This window comes from Lactuca sativa, chromosome 4 (genome assembly GCF_002870075.4).
Source record: "Lactuca sativa cultivar Salinas chromosome 4, Lsat_Salinas_v11, whole genome shotgun sequence".
Classification (NCBI taxonomy): Eukaryota; Viridiplantae; Streptophyta; class Magnoliopsida; order Asterales; family Asteraceae; genus Lactuca; species Lactuca sativa.
In genome coordinates, this window is record NC_056626.2 from 139309833 (window position 1) to 139320248 (window position 10416).

Here is a 10416-nt window from a genome sequence, read left to right on the forward strand (position 1 = left end):
TGCAAGGGGAAAAAAAGGTTTCTCTCCCATTAAAAAATGCACGACTTCAATTCGTCAGCTAGCATACGGCATGGGCGCAGACAAAGGGGTCGAGTATTTTAGGATGTCAGAGCGTACCGTGCGGGAGTCTGTGTACAAGTTCTGCAAAGCAATCTGTTTGGTTTAAGGGCAACAATATTTGCGCAAACCAACTATCAACGATATCCACCAATTGTATACGGTGCATGAAGGCAAACATGGATTCCCTGGAATGCTAGGTAGTATCGAGTGCATGCATTGGATTTGGTCATTATGCCCCAACGCATGGTGTTGTCAGTACATGAGAGGCGACCACAAAGAGCCGATGATCATTCTAGTGGCTATCGCATCACATGATCTTTGGATATGGCATGCATTCTTTGGTCCAACTGGTGCAAACAATGACATCAACAGTCTAGACCAGCCGCCTGTATTCAACGATATCTATCTTGGAAAGTCACACGATGTACCTTTTCAAGCAAATGGGGTAGCATATAAGCGTGGATACTATCTTACTGACGGTATATATCCTCCCTTGTCTGTTTTTGTGAAATCGTTTACATGTCCTAACGAACCGAAAAGGAAAAAGTTTAAAGAGGCACAAGAGTCAGCTAGGAAGGATGTGGAGCGAGCATTTGGTGTATTTAAGAGACGTTGGCAAGTATTAACAGTCGGGGCAAGGTCATATGAGGTGAAAAGGTTACAACACGTAATGTATGCATGTATCATATTGCATAATATGATTCTTGAAGACGAAAGAAGAACGATATGTCGATACAACGAAAATGAAGTTTTGCCAAATGTCGAAGGAGTAGCCGTTGGTACACAAGAGTATAGGGTGAATAGAAAAGAAGTACACAATCGCGGCATTCATCAGACCCTTCGTGCTGATTTGCTGGAGCACATTTATAGGGCTCATATTCAGCCCCCGCACGAGTTATCTCACGATAATTTGTTTGACGAATCAGACGAAGATTCTGAGATGTTCGTCGAGAGTGAAGATTCCGACGACGAGAGTGACGCCGAGGAGAATGATGCAGATGATCAAGGCGATGACGAAGACGATGATTCCGAGTGACGTATCTAGGTTTACATAAAATTAGAATATTAATTAATAATTTTTACTATGTTTTAGGTTGTTTGATTTTTTTTTTTTTTTGCGGTTTTTTTTCTACTTATTTAAATATTAGGGTTAATGTAATTTTTCTTTTAGTTAATGAAATGTTTTTTATTTTTAGTTAAATTTTATGTTTGATATTAATTTAAAAATTATAAATAAAAAAATTATTTTATTTAATATAAAAAACAAAAAGTGAGGGAATGACTTTCCACCCATTCATTGGTTTTTAGGTGAGGGAAAGAAAAGTGGGGGAAAGAGGGGTATGGTCCACCAAAAGAGAGAAAAACTTCCCTCCCACTTCTTCCGATCTAATGAATATATATGGTTTTCCTTTCCTAAACTGGTCTCATAAATTCAAAACTAAAACTTTTTTTTTTTTTCTAATTTTGTGAACATTAAATACATGTGTTTTATATATACCATAACATTAATAAAATGTGGAAAAGAGTTCTACGAAGGAAAGCATAAAGTTCTAGTACAAGCTCTTGAACCACAAGTTTTTTATGATTGAATGTAAGACAATATTGTTAAAGGGGCCCAATAAAACAATTTTAAGCCGAACATCGTACGAAAAGAAGGGTTAATTCTATCAGGGAGAGAGTAATAATTTGCATTTGCTCAACTGGAATTAGCATTTAATTATTGGTAATACAAGATCGAATTATTTCATTATGGGTATTAAATATGAATAAACGGGAGTTTTGGTGATGTGGAAAAGAAATTAGCTATTTACCACATATATCTTCGCAAATAGAAGAAGTCAGAGCGGACGGCCGGACAACCCATGTTTTTCTCACTGAAAAGAGTTTTGTGGAAAGAGGAAACTCTTGTTTAAACTATGAGAAATTAAAATATGTTACTTTTTTTTTTTTCTACAAATCCTTTTATTTAATTAAATAATAATATATGTAATATTAAAATAAAATATCATTAAATGAGCATTAAATATTATAAATGACATTGTTTCATTAGATATGATGATATATAGGAATAAAAATAAAAAGATATTTAATTTCTCTTAAACTATGGCAACAATTTTTTATGAGCTTTTACAAATCAACACCAATCTTTTTATACTTAGCTTGATATTGTCATAATTTATTTCTTCTTTATTGACACTTTTCGGCTTTTGGTGTTGGTTTGGTATTGATGGTCCAATGTTTTGTTATTTTTGTTGTTACGGTTTCTTGATAGTTTAAGCCGGACAGAATACAATAAATTGCATGATGTGAGGAGTTGAGTTAGGAGGAACCACATCTTCCAAAAAACACTACATAATGGGTGTAGTTTGTGGTGCGGTTTATAATGTAAATTTTTCTCAATTTTTATTATAGTTAATTAAATTTTATATTTTAAAATTTTATAAAAATTATATTAGCATTGGCTTTTAATTCTCTACAAAAAAAATATATATTGATATAAAATATATATTTTTTAGAAATATTAAAAAATAAGAGGAAATAAAAATGATGATTTTAATTCTCTACAAAAAAAATATATTGATATAAAATCTCCATCCAAGGTTGTCGATGTTTTCTTTACTTCTGAAGTTTCTTTAAGCCCACGAATGTCCTTCTCCCTTGATATCAATAATCCATCATTCCAACAACGTTTTCATGTCAGGAACTAATGGTTGGTAGTGAGGATCTCCGGTTTCTTTCATTGAGTTGTTCGCCTATTGTTTCCGGCGACATAAATTAAAAATCCTTAAGAAATTAATTCATTGCAGGAAGATGAGTGACGTAACTCTTCGAGTTTTGGGAATGAACTTAACATGGTCAACCGTTTCTACAGTCTTCGACTTCTTCAAATCGGAATCCGTCATCGACGGGAAGAAAACCCCATCAATCCCATGAACTGATATTCTTCTGCCGGTGGTCAATTTCTCTATAGATTCTTCATTCAACGCCAACACCGTCAGTACGTATCCCTTCGACGCTAACTTTCCCATTTTCGTTGCCAAAACTTTAGATTCACCAAAATGCTACCCATCTCATTGTACCTTCACGTGAAATCAAATTAGGGATTTATAGATGATGCAGAAGCCTATGGATGAAATCCTTGACCTGGCTCTCGCCGTCAAAACGATGGCAAGGGTCTCTGGGGTCTGGGGCAGAAGTCGGAGCCAACGAAGAATAGGGTCCGCACCAATAGGAACAACCGATATTGGTTTAATCAATTTGTTCGTCCTGGGTTCCACCTCTAGTGCTCCTTCCGGTTTTGCGACATAAATAGCATCCAAGCTCTGGCAGGTATTGAAATCCTGTTGCACAAATGTTGGGATCAACAACCAACGAATCTAATGGATAATTCTATCATTGCGAACGTCTTCCACACGAACAACCTCCTCGGAACCAACAAACTTCACCGACGACTCAAAAATGGAACGATGTAAGGGGTCATCTATATCATGACGTGTAGTTTCATTCAACCATCGTGAGAGATCGAGTCTGAATTGAGAGAGAAGAAGAATAAGAAGGAGTGGGGTAGGGGTGGAAAGGAATATTTTGACTTTTCAGAGTCGATGTTAAAAGAAAATCAGTCGATGTTTATATGGCGAAAGGGTAATCGGGTTACCCCTTCATTTTGTCAAAAATGATCAAATTGACCAAATAAAAACAAGTTTAACGATCTAGAAAACACGGAAAAATCCTTAAGGGACTGAAAAGGTAAAATCAAAATATATATATTAGGACTGTTGCATCATTTTCCTTTGAAAAAATAATTATGTCCTTGGATCATAACATGTTTCGGTGTGTTTGACTTTGACTAATTGGATGTGGAACCATGGGCGTATTCGGCACAGAGTGTTTAGGAGCGTTTGAGAGATTCTAGCTTCTAGCATTTGACAAACTGCTTTGTTTTAAATAGAAAGTCTCGTTTGACACTACAAGCTCAACATCCAAAAGCTACCTCACATAACGTTTAACAAAACGCTACCAACTACCGATTATCCGTTACCCGCCACCAGCTACCCGTTACACGTTAATTCTTCTAAACATAACCCATATTTTTTGCTAGATTTTTATCTTGTTATTTTGCTTTTAGCTTTTCCATGTTTTCTTTTAGTCCATCGGTATATTTATGGTTCAACCTTCTTGCAATTTTTGTGGGTATGGCTTTTTATGGCATTTTTGTTACTATGGTTGGTTAGAGTTTTAGTTTTTTGGATGATCTTATTTCATTATTTTTTCTTATAATTGTATTTTTTTTTTCAGTTTCTTGATGTTGGTAATTTTATAGTATTTATGGGTTATGTTATTGATTTTAGTGTTATCAATATATTTTAGTGTAGTTATTATTAATATTGAGATACGTTAAGTTTTATTTACTCGTCGAGACGAGACTGGAAGTGCGAAGTGTACACTCGGAATAATAAATGTAAACTTGAAAATTCGAGAGTCCGAGAGCAGCATCTCTTGGTATAGGGCTCCAAGAGGTAACACCCCCAACATGGTCTTGCGAGGTCCATGGGGCACTAGCGGTGGTTCCCACTGAAAATGAATGTTAACCACCTTTCTAACCGCCATGCATTTTCCCGCCAAAAAGGGTTATGACATCGTGATGAGGTAATAGTTGATTATGTCTTCTAACCACCATTCTAACCATTAATTTTTGTGCCAAGATAAATGCTAGCTACATTTCTAACCGCCATCTTTCTTATATAAAAGAAGGATATATTTCATGCAAATGTTACAATGTGATACTTGAAAATCTATCACTTTGCATTTCACTATCTCGAAGAACACTCAACAAACAAGGTATTATGTGTTTTGTAAATTAGATTGATCCTGAAATCTGAGTTGATCTCTTGAATTGTCCCATGAATCTGCATTCGTATAACCCTATGAATAAATGTCAAATTACAGATTTTCGAATGTGATTTCCAAAACACGATTCAAGAGATTATCCAAGTCATTGTTATTTCTACCCTTAAATTCTAACATATTACGCCTAAAACAAAAGCAATGAATATTAATAAAATATGGAAAAAAATGTTTGACAAGGAAAGCTAAAAATGATAGGACATGCTCCTCAAACCACAAGTTGTCATGATTGAACATAAGATGGTATTATAGTATGCTCATAAGACAAATAAAAAGCCGAACATCAAATGTAAAGCAAATTTTTATCATGAAGAAAGTGTTTGTGGAAACTCGTGATTCAGTTGTGGCGACAAATTTTTGACGAGATGTTACAACACACTAACAAACTCTTAGTACGTTCTTAATTAGTTTGAATTGTCATCATTTTGTTGTCCTTAGTTGATCCTCTTTGGCTTGCGGCTTGTGTTTGTTTGGTCTTGACGGTTAAATATGTTGTCATTTGACATTTGTTATTGTTATTTGTGTTCGAACAACTTTTAACTTAAAGTGTTGCATAATTAGATGTTAATCCCTATTTTTTTTCGTTAGCTTTTTATAGTGTGACATTTTGATTTTAGCCTTTTCATGTTTTCTTTTTCGTCTAGGGTATATATTTGTGGTTCCATGTTCTAAGGTTACCATTGGGTATGGTTGTTTATGTCATTTTTCATACTTTGGTTGGGTTAGAGTTTTAGTTTTTCTAGGTGATCTTCTTTCAATTTTTTCTTGGAACTGTTACTATTTTTTTACGTCCTTGCTGGTGGTTTATTTATAATATTTCTGGTTTGGGATTAAAAAAAAAACTCATTGATATTAATATAATCGAAAGAATGTCCAACAAGGAAAGCCAAAACTGTTAGGACATGGTCCTAAAACCACAAGTTTCCGTGATTGAATTATAAGACGTACTATTAGCATGCTCAATATATAAGACAAATAAAAAGTCGAAAATCATGTGTAAAGCAAGTTTCCATGATTGAAAAAGTGTTCGTGAAAACTCATGATTCAATTGTGGTTACAAATTTGTGATGAAATGTAACAATTCACCACCAATCTCCCGTCCTTAGCTTATGTATAGATCTTGTCATCACTACTTTCTTCTAACTTTTCTCATTTATTGTTGCTTTTTCGGATTGTATCCACCTTTATCATTCGATATTACGTCTTTTATACATATCGTTTTTGTACAAAACATCATAATTGTGGCAGTTACAACAAAGGCTGCTTAGACTTTGTATTAAGATGATCTTTTTTGGTAAAAAGATACCTGTTTTTTTGGATCAATTAGTGTCTTAAAGTAAAAAAGGAAGACGCTATTTCGTGTTATAAATATTAAGCTTGCGACTTTCGAAGTATTATGAGAAAAAAGTTTCCTAAAGAAGTAAATTTGAGGGTCCCAACATTTCCAAAATAACTTTGTTTTCTTATGTGATATTATATTTTATTTATCATTCTATTTCGGTATCTTTTCTCTGATATCTATTTATTAGTTATTAACCCTAGGATTGTTTCCTTGGATTCTGTTTTTCTAAAACGAATTGATTAAATAATTATTCAACTTTTTAGTAAACTGTATATATTGGATCTAAAAAACTAAAAATAGAAATTTATGAAAATACTCTTGGTAAAATAATACAGGAATAATTCTTACGTTTGTAAAGTCAAAAGATTGACTATCTGATCAATCACATCAAACGGTATAGAGAGCGGTAGGCCTGGACCAGTATAGCAAGTGAGAAGTACCCAAATATTACCAAAAATAAACAACTCAAAACGCTGTCGTATCATTGGTAGAAAGAGTAGCTACCCCTAATCCACGTGGCAGCTACATATAAGCCACGTCAGTTTTTGATGACGGTAATGAGTACCCTCTTTAGATCTGATGGTCCTCATCATCATCCCCATCATCAACATCATCATCATCATCAACATCATACCACACAATCACGATTCCCATACACATCTACAACTCCCTTTTAATCTCCTCCCATAACTACACAAACACACACCTCAGTGTGTTTTTGTGCGTGTCTGTTCCACCAGATTAAAATAAAAAGCATCCTCTGTTTCTGACTTTCAGTCTTGAAAACCTTATCATTCTACTATATATATAAAAGAAACCCTTAAATCCTCTTTCCATCTTTCGATTTCTGAAAAAGAAGTGATAATGGGAGAGGTGGGTTTTCGTAGTTCTTAGATTTTGATTCGTTTTCATTTTGGTTTATTGGAAAAAGCATGAATTTTTTTGGCATTTCTGATGTGGGTTTTGTTTTTCTTTTTTTTTTAGCAAGTAGCAAAGCCGGAGGAGGAGAAGAAACCAGAGGAAGAGAAGAAGGAAGAACCGGCGAAAGCTGATGAGAAGAAACCAGAGGAGGAAAAAGACGCACCACCACCACCACCTCCGCCGCCGCAAGAGATTGTTTTGAGAGTTTTCATGCATTGTGAAGGCTGTGCTAGAAAAGTCCGGCGGTGCCTCAGGGGATTCGATGGTTTGTTTTCGTTTTATATACATCTGCTGATTGATTTGATTTTGAAGTTTGAATTGAAGTGAATGATATATTTGTTTGAATTGTTAAGGAGTGGAAGATGTTGCTACGGATTGTAAGACGCATAAGGTTGTAGTGAAGGGAGAAAAAGCAGATCCGTTGAAGGTTCTTGAAAGGGTTCAGAAAAAGAGTCACCGGCAAGTTGAGCTTCTTTCTCCGATACCAAAACCGCCGGAGGAGGAGCCGAAAGTCGAGGAGAAAGAAGCTCCAAAACCAGAAGAGAAGAAAGAAGAGGTTAGTTGATTAATTACAGTTTTGCCACTGCTAATGATCTGAAGTATATATAGAATCATTCAAATTCCTCATGTGGTTTGTGATGTTCAACTACAGCCTCCTCAGGTGATTACAGTGCTTCTGAAAGTAAACATGCATTGTGAAGCTTGTGCTCAAGAGATCAGAAAACGTATTCTAAGGATGAAAGGTGTGTGTTCTTGTATATAAAGCAATCATTTTTACGAATAAAAATTCCTTTTTTTTTGACTAATTACGAATCTTGTTTGACTTGTTTTTCTTTTGTTTTGATCTACAACCATCAACTTCTTTAGAACTCACTCCATCTCCCTTTTTTGATTCTTGAAAATCTTAACCAAAATTGAAAATTCATCTACCTTTTTCTATAATAGTAATCCATCACTATCTCTATATATATCTCCATATTTTATTGATTCAAATTCGTGAATTCTTTCAAGATTCCATATATATTTTGTTTTAGATTGAATAACCCATTTTAATATTACTCAAAATATTCCAATAAAATCCCAACTACCAAATCATTAACAATATCTTGCATCGTTTGTGTATTTTAGGGGTGGAAAGCGTTGAACCAGATCTAAAAAGCTCACAAGTATCAGTGAAAGGCACGTTCACAGCTCCACAGTTGGTGGAGTACATTCACAAAAGAACCGGAAAACACGCCGTGATCGTGAAACAAGACCCTGAACCAAAGAAAGAGGAGGACAAAGGTGCCGACGAGAAGAAGGACGACGGCGGCGGCGGCGAAAAGAAGGAAGAGGCAAAAGCAGAAGAAGGTGGCGGCGGCGGCGGCGGCGGCGGTGAAGAAAAAGATAAGGAGAAAGACGAGAAGAAAGACGAGAAGAAGGAAGGCGGAGGAGAAGAACCAGGAAAACCAGAAGGTGGTACGGAAGGCGGCGGCGACGGAGGAGGTGAGGATACGAGGGTGGTGGAGCTTCGGAAAAACGAATTCTACTATTACCATCCACAGAATTACCATGTATACCCGCCAAGATACACCGCAGAATCGGCGTATGGGTACCCACCAGCACCACAAATGTTCAGTGACGAGAACCCCAATGCATGCACTGTAATGTAAAAATGGAGTAAATGTTAGAGAGAGAAGAGAGAAGAGAGAGAGAGGGGTAAAATGGGGAAGAAGAAGATGAAAGAAAGCACAGAGCATATCACATGGGTGAGCATGAGAGGATTCTGTCGTGGCGTTCATGTGGCCTTTGTCTGTGGTGAGCTTCTGTTTAGTATAAAAGTGTCTGCAGGAAAGTTGTAAAATTTTGTGAGACCTTTTGTACTTTTTTTTTTTTTTAATTTTTTTTTTATAAACTATAGTAGTAAACTAAGTAAGTGCTCACTTATGACAAATTATATAAAGTAAAATAAGAATGAGCACTCATGTTATAATAAATAAATAAATTCTATATTTATATTTTGTTGTTGTGTACTTTTTTTTTTTTTTTTATCTCTAGTTAATGTAACTAATTTGACAAACGAGTAGTTTAAAAAAGGAATAATATTTGTACTAATTACGGAATTGTCGTTTATCAAGGACGGATTTTAGATTAGATCTAATAAAGAAATTAGTGAAGACTGGTATTTTGCTTGGATAACTACAAATAACGGTGTACTATTTCACATGCATGCAAGTTATATTTCTATATTCCCAGTTTTGCCCTTTCTTTTGCTTTTCAGAAACCAAGGCTCTTATTTGCAAAAGGTTTGGCTACACGATACGTAAAGTAATCTTATTAGAAAACACATACGAATTACATTTAGATTAAAATTGCTTTGTTTGCAATTCTTTAACAATCACTTTCATCGTTCACAAGATAAAGTTTGGGTTTCCTATAAGAAAGGTCCTTAAGTTCAAATCTTAGGGGTTTCATTCATGGTTTTGTAAGAGGGGTAAATACAGTGTCGTTTGCGAATGCAAGGCAAGACATCTCTGTATCTTCACCAAAATGATGAATCACCTACGGGGCGGGAACCTGTATTAAAACCGGATTACCATTTGAAAAATATGGTTGCTAGTTCTTTGATGGTGATTGCAGACCATATCTGATTTCTATTGGTTCGTATTTGGTGGTTTTGTCTGTTATAATAACATGATTAGGTTATGTTTGATATAGTAGCTGAAATATTAACAGATAATTAAAAAGTTAATTAGTAGCTAAAAAGCTAACTGATAACTGATAAGGATAACGATTGATAATTAACCGATAAAATTAACCGATAAGTAGAGTTTAAAGTCACATATAAAGATATATAAAAAGTTAATTAGTAGCTAAAAAGCTAACTGATAACTGATAAGGATAACGTTTGATAAAATTAACCGATAAGTAGAGTTTAAAGTCACATATAAAGATATATAGAAAAAAATGTTTATTATAATTAAAGGGTGACAAAGATAACGTTTGATAAAATTAACCGATAAGTAGAGTTTAAAGTCACATATAAAGATATATAGAAAAAAATCTTTATTATAATTAAAGGGTATAGATGGAAGAATTTTTTTTAGTATAAACTTTATAAACCGGTTGAAAAATTACTCTAACTAGCTTTTTAAAAGTTAGTTTATAAACTACCATGTAAGCTATTTTTCTTTTGTCAAACATGATTT

At 34.6% G+C, this 10416-nt stretch overlaps 2 protein-coding genes across 2 annotated transcripts in view; both read left to right on the forward strand.

Moving 5' to 3' along the window:
* The window catches only part of LOC111895368 (uncharacterized), a 1407-nt gene extending 311 nt beyond the window's left edge, over positions 1 to 1096 (forward strand). The window contains exons 1-2 of the mRNA XM_023891451.1: positions 1 to 17; positions 168 to 1096. The exon at positions 1 to 17 is cut by the window's left edge and continues 311 nt beyond it. Of these exons, the coding sequence (XP_023747219.1) occupies positions 1 to 17; positions 168 to 1096 (946 nt within the window). The remainder of the gene's footprint in view (positions 18 to 167) is intronic.
* A 5865-nt stretch (positions 1097 to 6961) lies between these two features.
* Positions 6962 to 9228, forward strand: LOC111895347 (heavy metal-associated isoprenylated plant protein 7). Its single transcript, XM_023891428.3, has 5 exons — positions 6962 to 7180; positions 7292 to 7493; positions 7582 to 7784; positions 7881 to 7971; positions 8357 to 9228. The coding sequence occupies exons 1-5, from the start codon at positions 7172 to 7174 to the stop codon at positions 8878 to 8880; spliced, it is 1029 nt and encodes a 342-aa protein (XP_023747196.1). The 5' UTR covers positions 6962 to 7171; the 3' UTR covers positions 8881 to 9228.
* Positions 9229 to 10416: the final 1188 nt, after the last annotated feature.